The sequence below is a fragment of the Erigeron canadensis genome, chromosome 3 (assembly GCF_010389155.1).
Source record: "Erigeron canadensis isolate Cc75 chromosome 3, C_canadensis_v1, whole genome shotgun sequence".
Taxonomy (NCBI): domain Eukaryota; kingdom Viridiplantae; phylum Streptophyta; class Magnoliopsida; order Asterales; family Asteraceae; genus Erigeron; species Erigeron canadensis.
In genome coordinates, this window is record NC_057763.1 from 16413601 (window position 1) to 16430579 (window position 16979).

A 16979-nucleotide genomic window follows, 5' to 3' on the forward strand; every position below is an offset into this window, starting at 1 on the left:
CCAAACAACCATCCAACTTTCTTAAATCTAGCATGCATGTAATCATCTCATCATTTTTAACAACAAATCTTTATCCAACAACAATCCATCAACATAAAAATGTATTTTTATGAAATTTTCCAGAAATATACATAAACATTATATAAAATATGTTCATCTTTTTATATAAAAAGTTACTTTACAACTAATCAACACATATCCACCTTTTTGATGCTAACTTTCATAGATCCAACACTTTATCAATAAAATCTATATTTTTATAAATATTTCCAGAAATATTAACTTCATAATATGTATGAATATATCCATCTTTCAAAGGAAAAATCATATCAAAAGCTATATAATATAACTACACTTTTGGGTCTTTAACTAGTTGAATCCTTGGATCTTTCTTCATGGATTCAACATGCATGAGCATGGAAAGAAGGATCCTATCAACTTTGCCCTCACCAAGTGTATATTCAAGAGAAACATGAAGAAAACATGGACTTTTGATAAACCTTTTTAATATGAACTAGAATAAGATTAATCTAACAAAGAGATGAAGATATATACCCTTGAAGAACACTTTGAGATGAAGAAAAGATGGCAGAAAATCGTGGCCTTTCTTGAACCAAATAACCCTTGATTCAACCTTATATTAACCCTTAAACCTTAGCTTAACACCACCCTTGCTTAATCTAATCTAAACCCTTATTATTAACAAGTTTTTAGATGAGTTTAGCTTTGTTCTTCCCTTTGTTTTGTGGCTGCCGAAATCAAGAAGAAGAGAGGGAGGAGAGGAGAGTTTTTGAGAGAGAAAATAAAGTTGGTGTGTGTAGAAAGTGAAGAGTGTGTTTTGTGTGAGTTTCAAGGGGGAGTTGGAAGGAGTAATATTCAAAATGTGGAGTGTGAGAGGGGGGAAAGGGGCCGGCCATGGGGGGGAAATATTGAAGAGTTTTTATTTTTTTTTTTTGTATAAAATTAGTGTATAAGTATAAGTGTAAGTATATGTAAATTTTGTATTTGTTTTGTAGGTGTTTAGTTAGTTAAATGTAAGTATTTGGTTGTTTTAGTTAGGAATATGTATATATGTGTATAAGTCATGTATATTTATGTGTATGGATATATTTTGTATTTTTAGTTGATTACATAGGTCATTGGTTGTAGATTTGTATTAATTTTTAAGCTTATATGCTTACTTATTAAGTTTTCGACGCTTTTACGTACATAATTCTTCCAATTATATTTTTAGTTGAAAATTTTTATTTATCATGATCATATCTTCTTGATTTGGTTTTATTTTTGATTTGTTGGGCATTCCATAGGAATTTTTGATTGGTATCTCAATTTGGGAGTCTTAAGTTGTTATTATCGTATCGATTGATCACCTCTAAAAATTTTCGTTCCGAGGTATTTTCGTTAGGAAATTCTTATACATATTATTAGCTTTAGATTACTAATTTGGGGCATTACCTACTAGCTTCAAGTATAACTATGGCTTGCGGGAACATAGATAACCTAACTAGCACATATATAATATTAAAAGTACGGTTGTTACAGAAAGATTTTTAAAAGAGAAATCCAGGATTAATTGGCTTAAGGTAGGTGATTTGAATTCAGCTTATTTCCACAAAGTTGTTAAAGCTCGTAAGGCTAGGAATCGCATTGACTCGGTTGTGGATAGTCGTGGAAATCATTTAGATGGTGTGGATGTCCCGGCAGCTTTTGTTGCTCATTATAGAGCTTTTATTGGTTCACCAGGTGTTGTTTCTAACCTTGATTTTTCTGATTTATTTTCTATTAAGCTAACATATGTGCAAGCTGATTTTATGGTTAGAAATGTGACGAGTGAAGAGGTAAAACAGGCTATGTTTGATATGGGGGATGATAAGGCTCCGGGGCCTGATGGTTTCAATGCGGCGTTCTTTACGCATGCATGGGATATTGTTGGTATGGATGTTGTGAAGGCTGTTCAAGACTTTTTTCATTGTGGTAAATTTTTGAAGGAAGTAAACCATACTATTATATCTCTTTTGCCAAAAGTGGCTGCTCCTAGTCGTATTACTGATTATAGACCAATCTCTCTTTGCAATGTTTTGTTTAAATGCATTACTAAAATTATTGCAAATAGGAAATCTGATTTTCTTACAGGTCTAGTTGGTATCAATCAATCCGTGTTCATCTCTGGAAGATGTATTTCTGATAACATATTATTGACCCAAGAATTGGTGCATAATTATCATTTGGATAGGGGTGTATCGAGATGTGCCTTTAAGGTAGACATTCAGAAGGCGTATGATATTGTAGATTGGATATTTTTGAAGAGAATTCTGATTGAATTTGGTTTCCACCCAAAAATGGTTCACTGGATTATGACTTGTGTTGCTACTACTTCTTATTCGGTATGTATCAATGGTAATTTACATGGTTTCTTTCCAGGTAAGAGGGGTTTAAGACAGGGTGATCCTCTTTCTCCATACTTGGGAGACTGCTTCTTTTACTATTCATCCGAAGTGTGAAGAGTTGGATATTATTAACCTTTGTTTTGCAGATGATCTCATTATATTCTTCCATGCTGATGTTAATTCAGCAAGGGTTATTATCGAAGCACTGGAGGAATTTAAGAATGCTTCAGGTTTAGCTCCTAGTATTCCAAAAAGTACGGCTTATTTTTGTAATGTTCTGAATCATGTGAAGCTGTCGATTCTGTCAGCTTTGCCTTTTGAGGAGGGCAGGTTACCGGTTAAATATTTGGGAGTACCACTTGTTTCTACTCATCTTATTTATAGGGATTGTAATGAATTGGTGGAAAAGGTGAGGAATCGTGTATTAGATTGGAAGAACAAATCATTATCATTTGTAGGTAGACTTCAATTAATACATTCGGTTCTTGGCTCTTTGAGTGTCTATTGGAGTACGATGTTCATGTTACCTTCTCGAGTTATTTATGAGGTAGAACAGATAATGAGGTCTTTTCTATGGCAAAATAGTAGATCGAAGGTTGCTTGGGAGATTGTGTGTCTTCCTAAACGTGAAGGAGGGCTAGGGGTTTGTAGATTACATGATTTTAATGTCGCTCTCATGGCTGTTCATATATGGAATTTACTGGCTCACAAGGAATCTTTGTGGGTTAAATGGATGCATATGTAAAAGCAGTGATGGAACTTGAACATACTTGTTAGGGGGGCGGGAAAAAAAAGGCACACTATATAATTCCGAAAGACACTAATGAGCATAAAAATAAATCAAAAGCTCTTATACAACTTAACGACCATGAAGTTTTTAATATTTGTTTATAGAATTTTAACCAAAATTCTAGACAATTCCTTTGATAACCATGAAGTTATTAGTAAGATTATCGACACACAAATAAACTTTCTTTTCAAGAAACTACTAATGGTAATATATAATTTTTGTTTATAAAAGATAGTTTTATCTACATACATTAGTTATTTTAAAATCTTTATATGATTTTAAAAGATGTATATATATAACTTAAATACTAATTCTTCATGTGAAAATAATACTTTTATGAACTATAATCAAGATAAACAATAAAAATTAACATAAAATTATAAATGAAATATAAAAGATATGATATTATGCTCATAAAATGCATAGAGCTTTTTCTTATTGTTTCTAACTCACACTCATTAATTAGTTACTAAAAACATTTAAACTAAATATAGATAGATAAAACATAAAATAGATAAATTCTTTCTCATGTGCAGCAAGTCAACATACTTTATTTTTGGTAAGCAATGTAAACCTTTATCATTGGCTAAACTACTTATCATCGGCTGAACTATCGTATTTATATAATTTTTAAGATAAATTAGATAAACTCTATAGCAACACTAGACAATTTTGAGGGGGCTAACACCCCCCTTTGTCCCTTAATAGTTCCGTCCGTGTGTACAAGATTAAGAATAAAAATTTCTGGGAAATTCCATGTCGTGGTAATTTATCTTGGAGTTGGAGGAAAATGTTGCAAATTAGGCCTCTAGTTCGCAATCATTTTTGGTATCGTATTGGAAATGGTCACTCTGTTTCTGCCTGGTTTGATAGCTGGTGTGAAGCGAGTCCTCTTTCTAACCTATTATCTCGTGTTATTTCTAATGCAGGTTTTCTTATGTCAACTTCTGTGTCTGATCTTATACATGATAATACATGGAGTTGGCCTATGGAGTGGGGTAAAATTATTCCAACTATTGACGTGCCTGTTTTAATTCATGACCAACCTGATTCTCTATGTTGGAAGGATAAATTTGGGTCGATTCAACCATTTTCGGTCTCACAGGTTTGGGAAGCTATTCGTCCAAATGATGGGACTGTTAATTGGTATCATGTTGTTTGGTTTAAACAATGTATTCCGAAGCATGCATTTCTTATTTGGTTAGTTGTGAAGAAGAAACTTAAAACTCAGGATATGTTGCGATATTGGGAGATGAATGGTCCTGCTTCGTGTGCTTTTTGTGATGCCCAGCTAGATTCGCATAGTCATTTGTTCTTTGAATGTGATTTTTCTGCTCAAATTTGGAAAGGCATGTGTGATCGCGTGGATTTGGCTTTTTATTCTGATGATTGGGATATAGTGTTAGCGAGCTTTATTTCAATTGCTACAATAAAGAAGGCGGATGCTATCATTGCTAAACTAGTTCTTGGAGCGTCTTTTTACTTCATTTGGCAAGAGAGAAACTTCAGGTTGTTTCAACAACAGAGAAGGACGGTCCATCAGTTAATCGAGGTTATATATTCGACTGTTAGACTAAAGCTACTTTCATGTCATTTCTGGAAGACTCCTCAAATGGGAAGGCTTATGGATACTTGGAAGCTTCCGTTATCTATTTTCAAATTATAGTTGATCTATATGTGTTTAGATGGTAGATATTAGAGTAGATTGATTAGTGATTAGTCACTTGTTTTGATGTTGGTTGTTGCATGATGTGCATGATTTGTAACTAGTCATACTAACACTCAGTTAGTATGCCTAAACTTTGAGTTGTTTTTTATTTTAATATAAATCGAACCAGGGTAAATCCCTTTTACCCGATGATTTGACAAATGAGAACCTGAAATTTTACTATGGATTTTTCCAAGTCTTGATATGACATTATGGTATTTGGAAACTTCATAACATGATATGAAAATTTTGTCGGTCATATGGTTTAGATATTTCGAAATGTAATAGTAATTGGTTCTCTAAGTATTAAAACAGTGATGTACCAAGATTTATATAAAAACCTATGCACTCACCAACTACGTTTTCGTAGTTGACACTTTTTCTTCATGCTTTTCAGGAAATAAGCATAAGCATTGAGGATTTATATGCTCCATGATTATTTGCATTGCACTTTGGAGTTAAAGATCAAACCTTGTGATAGGTAATGGAATTCGCCTTGATAATTGTAGTTTACTATTTCATGTGCTTGTTATTTGGTTCGTGGACTTAATATCCAAGTATGGTGGATGCATTTGTACTTGGAAATTGGTTCACATGTTTGTACATTGTAAATTCTTTTTATCAAATAAAGTTATGGTGAATGTTATTTATAATCCTTTGTTTTGAATACTCGACTTTCGGTACATCTCATTGTTCCGCCTTAGTTGGGGTGTTACAGAAAATCGTATCAAAGCCAAGGTTATAGAGAACATTGGAGTTCCTACGGGAATTTCAAAATTATAGCCACTTTTCAAAACGATTTTTATAGTCGAGTCGAGCATGAGGTTAAGTGGATTAGTTTAAACTTTACATTGTAGGACCCTAATTAAACATAGAGTCATGAATCTACGTTTAATTATGAGAGAACCATGTGAAACTCAAACGACCACCTGGACTTATGTTCAAAAGGATTCCTTTTCAAAAAAAAAAGGAGATCTTTATTAAATCCGTTTTTATGAGCATACGTGTTGCATTTAAACATTCACCTAATCACATATAAGGATTCGAGACTTGCTTTAGTTGAGGATTATGCTAGCTTGGTAGGATTCCTCTCCTTGCACATTAGAAGTGAAACGAATCTAAGATTGAAATATATATTTGTTGATACATGCTACTCTATGCTACATGCAAACTTGGGCATGATTGATTTAATTGCAATATGAAAGTTATAAGGTACAATGTGAAAGTTGTAATGTGCAATGTGAAAGCTTGTATTGTCTATGTGAAAGTTTAAAGGTGCAATGTGAAAATTTTGTGAGAAATGCATGCGTAAAAAATTTATGAACTATGATGTTGAACTTTAAGTAGCATATGCACTATAAAATAATGTGATTATTATGAAGCATGAAGTTATTTTCGAATATGACTTGTTTAAGTTATTGGGTGATGAGACTGATTATTTAAGAATGAACTGAAAGGGGATATAGGTATGACGAGTAATATGAAATTCTATAGTCGATATGGATATAAGAGCTTTTACTCTCTAAGTTTGGACTATTTGAAATATGGATATAAGAGCCCTTACTCTCTAAGATTGAGCTATTTGAAATTAGCGTGTGAATATTGCGATGATTATGTAGTCATACCTTACTATTGAGATACTTATTGCACCCTAAGGTTAAGCTATATAAGGGCTAGTGCGTAGATGATGTAATGACTATATAGTTGTGCCTAATTATGAGATAGTTATGATGCTCTAAGATGTGACTATTGAGAACTAGTAATCGCTTGATATGATGATAATATGGTTAGTTCTTACTATCAAGATAGATATTTTATGTTGAGATTCAACCACTTGAGAACTAGTGATTGCCCTTAGGAAATTCATTATAAACTAGAAATTTTCTAAGTATGAAAGTTGTCATTAAGTACCCCTCCGTTATTCGTTCACTCGTGCTTTTTGAAACTATTCAATATCTTTTTTCTTATGACACCGCTATTCATTATTTACATACAACGACGCGATATCACCTATAAAGCATCCTCTCACGAGCGTTTGACGATATACTCTAAGGATTATAGTCCCAAGATATGATGCGACTTGAAGATATCTACGCACAACCAGTCGAACACGTACCCATACATTCTAGATGACACACTGTGAGGAATGTAGCCTCGAAATTTGGTGCAATATTTCTAATTTAATACGTATACACGAACATCTATCTATACTATCTAAGTCGGTGCGACATATGTTGACGTCATCGAAAGTTGGAGTCCAATGGGCAACATAACACATAGAAGTGATCTCTTTAACTCGCGCAAAGAGTCTGATTCGAGTCTTAATGAATCTTTTGTTTCTATATCGTTATTTCATTCATTCGAAACCAAATTCTATATCCTTGACATTCTTGATAATTCAAAGTATTGATCACCACCGCTTCCCTTCAAAAGTTAATAACCTAACAACATACAACTCACTTACCCAACACTCAAAAATAGCGAAATCGAGTAAGTGATACCCTACTCCCGCTGCGACATCAAGAGGTGCGAATGACGTTTAGTCATCAATTGTCCAAAAGCGAAATGCTTGGGATAAATATATAGGATAGAAGATGCTATTGGATCACAAACATAACGTAGGCCATGGAAGATATGTTGTATGTCAATCAAAGTACAAAGAAGCAAATTTACGCAAGCGACATTGAAACCTTCCGTTTAACTCACCTAAAGATATTAATCTGGGTTGACGTCTTATTCTCGCTACGAACTCTTACTCCTCACTTCCACATTGAAGATAGCCAAGTGAATTTTGACAAACTCGAGGACCAAACATGATGAAAGCATGGTCCTTATTCTTTTCCAAAGATTTACGATTCCCTTAATCCACGGATGACTTGACACAACACCTAAAAGTGGTGAGACCAAATAACTAACACCACCCACTCGCAACGACGTTAAGAGAAGGACTCACTCGATACAAGGAAGTTCAAGAAACTAGCGAGTCAGAGAAATATAGTATAGAAGATACTATAAACTAGTATACCCAATGAAAGCGATGCCTTGGATATGGTCTACATGTGAGCGAGTGTAGTGGCAATTGAACCGAGGCCTCAAAGTGATGAAGGAATTAAAGGTCCTTTTATCCATGTAAAATGGAGCCTCGACGGAAATTAAAAGAAATTCCAAAGTTACCGTTGGAGCGAAGATGCAAAATTAAGGAGGATAAGAAGTAATATAAGACTTATGTAACCCCCGCGATTTGAAGATAAATGAAAAATGATTTGGGACTACTCTGGAGGACAAGAGTAGTTACAATTGGGATTAGGAAATCTGGCAAATTGAAGGTCGTCGAGAATGACAAGAAGCTTCGGCGGATTGAAGACTGCCAAAGAACGCAAGAAAGTAAGGTAATTCAAGGAACCTAATTAAGAAGGTAGCTAATGAGCTTGCTTAGAGGAGAAAGCGAGATGATACGAAAAGCATGGAAATCCCTTACATTTTTCTAAAAGAAAAATGTTAAGGGGGTAATCATCAACAAAGGAAGATACTCGAACATGGAGAATGAAGCGCAAGACTATACTTTATCGTTCAGGAAGAGTTATTCAGTAGCATCATTGAAGGTGATGTAGAGTAGGGAGTAAAGTAAAGGAAGGCGATTTAACCCAAACGGTAAAGTGAGGACATCGACTTTATCTACAAGATGTAGTTCCGGAGATATTTATCTTTATGGCACTCCTCATGTTATTCTTGAATACCACTTGGAAAACCACTATCGAAAACCAAGCTATTAATAGAATAGATCAACTAAGCCAAGAGAAAGCGGTATATGCTCAACACACGAGTTTAGAAGCAACGTGAGTTATGAAGGTTAACCCCTCGAGGTCAACGTTTGTAGAGAGAGGTAAGCTAAAATGAGATGAACCCGAGTGAAAAAAAACTAAAAATAAAAATTTTAGAACACATGGTGAACAGTCAAGAACCATCGACCCATGAAGTGGTGCTACCAAGAAAAGTGAAGAACAAAAACAACATGAAATCGCTAAGTTAGTAGTGAAAGCAAATAAGGAATACAACGTTAGAAGTTCAGGCACATACCACCACAACGATTAATGAAGTTGGTCATTAAATTAACTTTCAAGAAACTACAAACTCCATAAAGAGCTATTTACAAAACACTGGAACGAAAGCGTGATAATGATAACATACATCTGTGATGAGTTAGGATCCAAGGATCCCTATCACTATGATCTCGCAAGTACCCCTGAGATAAACTCCAAGGACTATCGACTGCGCGTGTGTCATCCATAATAACAATTATCTAGTAAGAGATGGATCCAAGTGGAAAACGGTAAGGAGTATGGTTATCCATAAGAACACGAAAGAGAAATGGAGAAAACTAGATGGTTGAGAGAAGGATGAGGTGTGAAGCTTCACCTAACTTATGTTACATCACGATTCCTAAGAGCATTGGACTAGTGTACTTGAAAAGAAGCTTAGCTTAGAAAACAAAAACAAAAAAAGATATGAGGCTTTAGAGGGCAAGGTCATTGGGAGTTTTGTAGAGGCCTGAAAGGACCCAAGAAGAAATGTCCTTGAGAAGGGATTCATACTAATGAGGGCTTGAAGTGTTAGTCTTGCCAAGACGGTGAGGATGTGATATGATTATTTGTGAGTATAAGGATTGTGTAAACTCTATCCGAGGAATGCGTAGGCATAGAATAGAATTGGAAGAGGTTATACGTGCAATGTTGACAAGGAGTTTAGCCGGAAATATGTCTTAGATGGTGGTACTTCTACGTTAAAAAGGAAGAAATAAAGATGCCATAAAACGATTTACAAGCTAATATTGGCAAGAGCAAGAGAAATTATTAACAATGTGACTTAGCAAATAACGGAAAAAGGTGGCTTTGGGAAAATAAGGGCGAAATTGAAAGAACAAAGGTAAGTATGGGGAACAAGATGGAACTATCATCATGCATTACATGACCGATTTCCCTTGCACGCCATGAGACAATAAAGACGAACTGAAAACCATAGAATGAGGTATTATGGAGGTGTACCTTTGCAAATTTTAATGCAATTTGGCAACCCAGATTAGCAACACCCTGGTTAAGGGGGTAATCCCTTAACAAGTGATTTGTCACAAACGAAGTCAATAATTTATAGTAGCGGCAAGTGTGTCCAACATCAAACCAAAGAATGATAAAACTAGGCAAGGAGCCAGTGGAGGATTCTTTATTGGGGAAATGAGTAGCCACCAACGATCGAAATTCCAACGTCTCTTACTATTTTTGTTATAACTCATGTTACGAACCGTTTGCTCGTTTCTGTATTAATATTCTTGTCATCATCCCATTACTTAACATTGATCTAGGCAAGATGGACAGCCCATAATAATCTCTTACGATTAATCTCAAGTCGTCTCAAGAAGTGAGCGACAATTATAACTCTTTTAAAGCTTCTAATCAAGTGATATACATGGCAACAAGTAAGAGATGCCCCCAACTACGGAGATCAAAATCTTGTAAGTAACAAAAAGAGGTGGTGATAAAACCTATATGAACCCTCACATTGTAAGACTTCGTGAAGCTATCCTTAGTGTCAATCTATTCATTTTATCACCGTGTGAACGAGCAATCTTCGAGGACGAAGTTGATGTTAAGGGGGTAATGATGTAACAACTCTCAATTTATAATTAGGATTACTTACTTATATTTATCTAGGTATTTATCCCTAGAGGTTTATTAAGAGAATCAACCTTCTAGACATTTAAGACAAATCGTAATTGCCTCTAGTTCAACAGAATACCAAAAGATAGCTAGATGCTTTAGAAATGCCATTAACAATAACTATAATTATCCAAGATAAACTCAAAGAGATTGAGTAATAACAACCTTACAAGTATGGAAATTAAATAATCAAGCATCTCAGAAGGCAAACAAATCAACATTTCAACTAATAACAATGTGCATCGATAAAATTTACAATTCAATTACATATGTATACATACATACACGACATACATATATATATACAACTTTCACATAAGTCTCAAAGTTATGGGAAATACATTAGAACTTAAAATATACATATATGTGTACATAAACTCTTGTAAAATTCACCAATCAACATACAATTAACCCACTTATTCTTACACTTACACTTACACATAAATATACATCACATATACATATACATACACATAAACACTAGTTAGGACTTAAACCCAACACATACCACTTGGGTTAGCCAATGAATTCACTCCTAACCTACTACACCACCCCACACAACCAATTAGCTCACTCCTAGCTTCTTTTCTTCCTCTAAATCACGTGCTCTCTCCCCCTCCCTCTCTCATTTTCAGATTTTTCTCTCAAACCAACACACACACATGCAAGAACACTCTCTCCAAGTCTCTCAAAAATTCTGCACTTCTTCCTCTTCATTTTCAGTTTAAACAAGGTAAAATGGAGCTTCAATAAAACTAATCTAATGCAATAATAAGTTCCCTTGATCATCCAACAACTAGAGTCATGAATGAGGGAAGCATGGAGTCGATTTGGAGGCAACAAGGTCACGAAATCAGCCCTCTAAGAGGCTGATCGAACAGCAGCAGAAACGGGAGCAAAACAAGCCCAATCTTCTTTCTTTCTTTTGATTTTTGATCATCAAAGGGTACCCAACTTGTTCCTTTGTTTGTTCATCATCCTTTCTTACATTTTGCAGCTCATATTCCCTTCTTTTCAAGCTTGCGATAGCCAACAAACAACTCTTGGGCAGCCATCAAGAACAAGACCCAACAACACTCTTGATCTTCTTGTTTTGATCTTCAAAGGTTGTTAGCTTCAACTCTCTTGAATCTCACCTTACTAATCCTTGATTTATTAAACTAAAAACACATAGATCTATGCATGAATGCACATTTAAAATACTGATTTTAAAGAAAGAATTAAGAATGCAAGAGATAATAATGAATTTAATGTAAAAGTGTTAGATCATCACACGCATGTTAAGATTTGCACTAGTTTTGGTTGATTTTGATTTGGGATATGAGATGGATGAATGATGACTTTGAATTTGATAAGAAATCTATGTATTTGGTGTTAAAATCATAGGAAAAGGAGTATCAAACATGTTAGAGGTGAAATAAATTGTAAATTAAGCAAGAAAGCCTATTGGTGAGTTGATATAATCAAGAACAATCTGACAGAATTAATCTTCTGTCTTGTAACGGGTAAACTGGGCATGTAAGGGCATTTTCAAGAAAAACTTTCAAAATAAAAGTTGTAGAGGAACGAGATAAGAATAACCACCAACTGGAATTAATCAAAAATACTGAACCAAACGAAAGATATGATTTTTCTACTAAAAATGGTCAAAACTATAATTTTGTCTGAATATTTGTGAACTTTGACAATTTTTATCCCCTAAACCAAAATGCTCCAGGAGGTCATACTTGGTGGAAAGTAATTTCAATGTGTCCATAACTTAAAATAAATTTGTGGTATTTTTCTGAAGGTCATATCATTAACAACTTTTATAAAACATTTCAAGTCGCACAACAGCAACCATTCTGACCAGTTTTAGTTTGGAAATTTTTAGAGGTAGAAAACAATGTCTAAAAATTGAGTAAAAATTCACAAAATTATAAGACACATATAGGTTGCTACACAAAAAATCAGGAAGGTTCAAATAATTCGTCTTGACCCTAAAATATTAGCTAACATTTCGTAAAAATAAAGTATAAAACAGAAAATTTGTAAGTAATCTAATAAATGGCATAATGGGCTATGTAATGAACTAAGAACCATAATGGGCTAACCCGACCCAAATAACCAACCCATAAAACCACAAATCAGTAATAAGGTATATGGCCCAATAACCAATATAACCCATTAAGAACATAACCCAAATAAGGTGAAGCCCAACAACTAATGTAAGCCCAAAACATTTAAAAGCCCATGACACTTTAGGCCTAAATGATAATGGCCCATAACACTTAAACGAATTTCATGAACCAAGTAATCGCAAGACAAATCGAGAAATATATGAGTTGAAGATAAGTGTAATCAAAATAAAACAAAGATAATTAAGTGAGATAAACATAAGTAATTATGTTAACCAAACTATATATTGATATCACAAATGCTAATTCGTGCTAAAATCGGTTACACATCAAATGATGAATAAGGATAATATAACTTAATATGGCATTTCTATATGATAACCTAATATGCCAAGTGAAACCACAAATAAAGCCAAGTTACCGAGAACCCAACAACTTATAACTACGCATGTAATAAAAGTAACCTTTTACACCATCAATCTCTACAACCAAAACGATGCGAGTGTTACCAATATACTTGGATCCCACAATTGATAGCAACATAATGAAAATGACATTTCTAAGTGATGGATTGAGGTAGGAACTTACGTATATTTAGTCCTATCGTAGGGATAGTCTTGGCTTGAAATATGATGGAGGAACATAATGTGAAGTACCCATTTTGGATATATGGTCAAAGAGGCTATAGATGAGAAGTACCCATTTTGGATAGATGAGTATAATATGTGGCATATCAAGATGAGTCATAGCCCCCTTTCAAACTATTTTATGTGTCTAACTATCGGAGTGAAAAGCATGATATATAAATTAAATTACTTTTATATATATATATATATGAAATGATTCTTGATATTATGATTATGAAATGAAATTGTTTCGTATGTTCAATGTGATAAATGTTTTATGATGAGCTTGAGTTCTGTCAACCCGTTTTCTTTCGGTACACTACTATTTACTCCGAAAGTGGAGGCCTGTAGTTAGAGAGATGCGCAACTAGGTTTCATCCACCCAAGTCTTGCCTTGTTTCTAATTACATGGCCATCTTCATCCACCTTGTTACGAAAGACCCATCTTGTCCCAATTGGTTCTTTCTTCAGATTGTTGGGACATGGAACAAGCTCCCAAACATTGTTCCTTTCAAATTGGTTAAGCTCTTCTTGCATGGCTTCAACCCAAGTTGGATCTTTCATAGCCTCATCAGTCTTCTTCGGTTCTATCAGTGATAAGAAGCTGACATTTAAGCATTGATCGCTTGTGGCTCTTCTGGTCTAAACCCCTCTACTTGGATCGCCAATAACTTGATCAATTGGATGTGATCGAGTCCATTTAGAGTAATGACCAGGATGAACAATGATATCAGTGCAAGAACTCCTCTAGCTTACTTCTGGAGATGTTTCAGAATAGACTCTTTCAGTTTCATCATCTTCATCATCTTGTAAATCACGATTTGCATCATGAAATTCTTCATTCTAAGGTATTTCAGCGGAGACTGATATCTGAGGAGTAGTAGCACGCACATCTGATCCAATAGTCATTTCAGAAGGCAGTTTGAAAGTGATTGAAGGATAAAATGGAGTGTTACTTTGCTGAATATTAACTGGTTCTAAACTGAGATGATCAGAAACACGTTCAGGTGACTGATTAGATTTATCATTGTGATCAGATTCACCAAAACTGTTAGGACTTTCTGAGGGTTGTTTAGAGACAGGTTTATTGGAGATTGCAGAATTTGATTCATCAAAGGTAACATGAATTGACTCATCAACCTTTTCAAGTATTTTGTTATAGACTCTAAAGGTTTTGCGAATTGTTGAATAACCTAAGAAGTATCATTCATCAGCCTTGGCATCAAACTTGCCCAATTTGTTGGAATCATTCAGAATGTATACTGGACATCCAAATACATGGAGATATCCAATATTAGGCTTTCTATTTCTGAGTACTTCATAGGCAGTCTTCTTATGTCTCTTGACATAAATTGAATGATTCTGGGTGTAGCAAGTAGTTGCAACAGCTTCAGCCCAATAGCATTTTGGAAGACCTGATTCATTTAACATACTTCTGGCAGCTTCTATCAGCGTATGATTCTTTCTTTCTACAACACCATTCTGTTCTGGTGTGTGGGCTGAGGAGAAGTTTTGAGATATGCCAGTGTCAGTGCAGAAGGTTTCCAGAGTGGAATTTCTGAATTCAGTGCCATTGTCACTTCTGAGCTGACGAACTTTTCGCTTGTACTTGAGTTCAATTTGTTTGATGAGGGCAATAATTTCAGCAACAGCTTCACTTTTGGTTTTGAGGAAGATCACCCAACAATATCTTGAATATTCATCAACTACCACCAGAGTGTATTGCTTCCCAGCTCTTGTCTACACGTTCACAGGTCCAAATAGATCCATATGAAGCATATGAAGTGGTTCAGTGATGCTGAAATTTTGCTTGGTCTTGAAAGATGCTCTCTTCTTCTTTCCCATTTCACAACCTGGACATGGCTTGTCTTTGTTAAAAGACATTGCAGGTATCCCATCAGCTAGTTGTTTTCTTGACAACTTATTTATATTTTTGAAGTTCAGATGGGATAATCTCTTGTGCCATAACCAATTTGTGTCCTCATCTGCCTTTGTGTAGAAACATTGTTCTGAAGTAGCAATATTCATATCTACAATATAAATGTTTCCCTTCCTTGGTGCAATCATCACTACCTTCCAATCTCTGTTGAATATGGTGTCTTGTGAAACATCAAATAATACCTTAAAGCCATCATCACAAAGTTGGCTGACACTGATCAGGTTAAACCATTCACATATGCAACTTTTGTGAATTTAACTTGACCATTATTCACAACACCATATCCCTCAGTTTGTCCATTTTCATCATTTCCAAAAGTTATTGAGGGCCCTTCTTGCACCCTATATTCCTCTAGCAAGGTCTGGTGACCAGTCATGGTTCTGCCAGCTGCACTGTCCAGAAACCATATATTCTTTTTGTGGTCACCCTGCACATACACAAAGATTAGTTCTTATTGGGAACCCATCTTTTGATGGGTCTACTGGGCTCTCCCTTAGCAGCCGCAGATTTCTTTGGTATATATGGAATAGAAGGATCAAAGGGGATGTCAGTCATGATCTCAGATGAGATAAAAACAGTTGGTTTGACGATTTCTTCAACCTTTTTCTTCTCGGATTTTTCTTTGACTTGTTTGATTTTCTTAGAAAAAGGTTTTGGGTTTTGTTTAGGATTCTGAGGAGTGCTTTCAACATTTTTCAATCGTGCATTACAACTTTGCACTTGCCTGGCCAACATTTAAAATTGACTTTCTATCCTTAACAAAACAGATTCTTCATTAGACACCTGAACCTTACTAGAATCTGAGGTAGAAGGCTCAGCAGGGGAGTCATTTTTCTTCTTCTTTTGGTTTTTAGAAACCTTAGATGAAGGCTGTGACCAATTATCCAACCAACAAAACTACTTGTTACAAATAGCATCTTGGTGTTGCATCGAAACATAAAAATGTTGACTAATCTCGCTAACATTGAACTTGGTAAAATGAAATGATTGAATAATTGAAAAATGAGATTATTCAGGAATACACATTGAATGCTGAGATTACACATTGAATTTCTGGTAGTAGATCCATAATCAAAGAAGTGTTTGTGATTATTGCAGAAGAAATGAAACAAAAGATACGGTAGAGCTAGGACAGTTATTGTATGAGGTCTACCCAGTGCTAGATGCAGAGGCGCATAATAGATCGATATGAACATTATGAGCTGTCCCGTAATAAAACCAGTCGTTGCTGATACCCTCTTCTCGGTTCCTTCTTCTCCTTCTTCCATAATGTGAGCTCGGAGAAGGAAGAAATAGGAGGGTCCTATGGAGAATGTGCTCAGAAATCCATAATAGAGTCCGACCACAACGACCGAATTGATTATCTTCATGCATAAGGATACTAGATTACCTAGTAGAAAAGATTTCAAAATCATCACAAACCTCCCTTTTTCTTTTCTATTGCAATTTCTGGATTATTATATGATGATTTTGAAACTTTCCATATATATAAAAGAAATAGAAAGAGATAGACTAGAAATGACACCTGTTATGTTAATGACACCAAAGGGGTATTAAATGAATGGAATTGGGATATGGATGGAATATAATGAAATAGAGCCACTTTGAGGTTCCCTATGAAATGAGGCATGGAGGGGAGCCACTACCAAGAAGTTCCGGGAGGGGAAGGCTTCTTGGTTTTAACTTTCTTGTCTGAAGCAC

General features: G+C 35.0%; 2 protein-coding genes across 2 annotated transcripts; one reads left to right on the plus strand and one right to left on the minus strand.

Moving 5' to 3' along the window:
• Window positions 1-3967: 3967 nt before the first annotated feature.
• Window positions 3968-4843, plus strand: LOC122591569. The gene has a single exon (XM_043763830.1). The coding sequence runs from the start codon at window positions 3968-3970 to the stop codon at window positions 4841-4843; it is 876 nt and encodes a 291-aa protein (XP_043619765.1).
• An 11289-nt stretch (window positions 4844-16132) lies between these two features.
• LOC122594253 (putative protein TIC 214 N-terminal part) lies at window positions 16133-16738 on the minus strand (the record flags this gene model as incomplete). The annotated part of the gene is made up of 1 exon (XM_043766726.1): window positions 16133-16738. A coding segment is annotated over exon 1 (561 nt), but the record flags the coding sequence as incomplete, so codon positions are not given.
• Window positions 16739-16979: the final 241 nt, after the last annotated feature.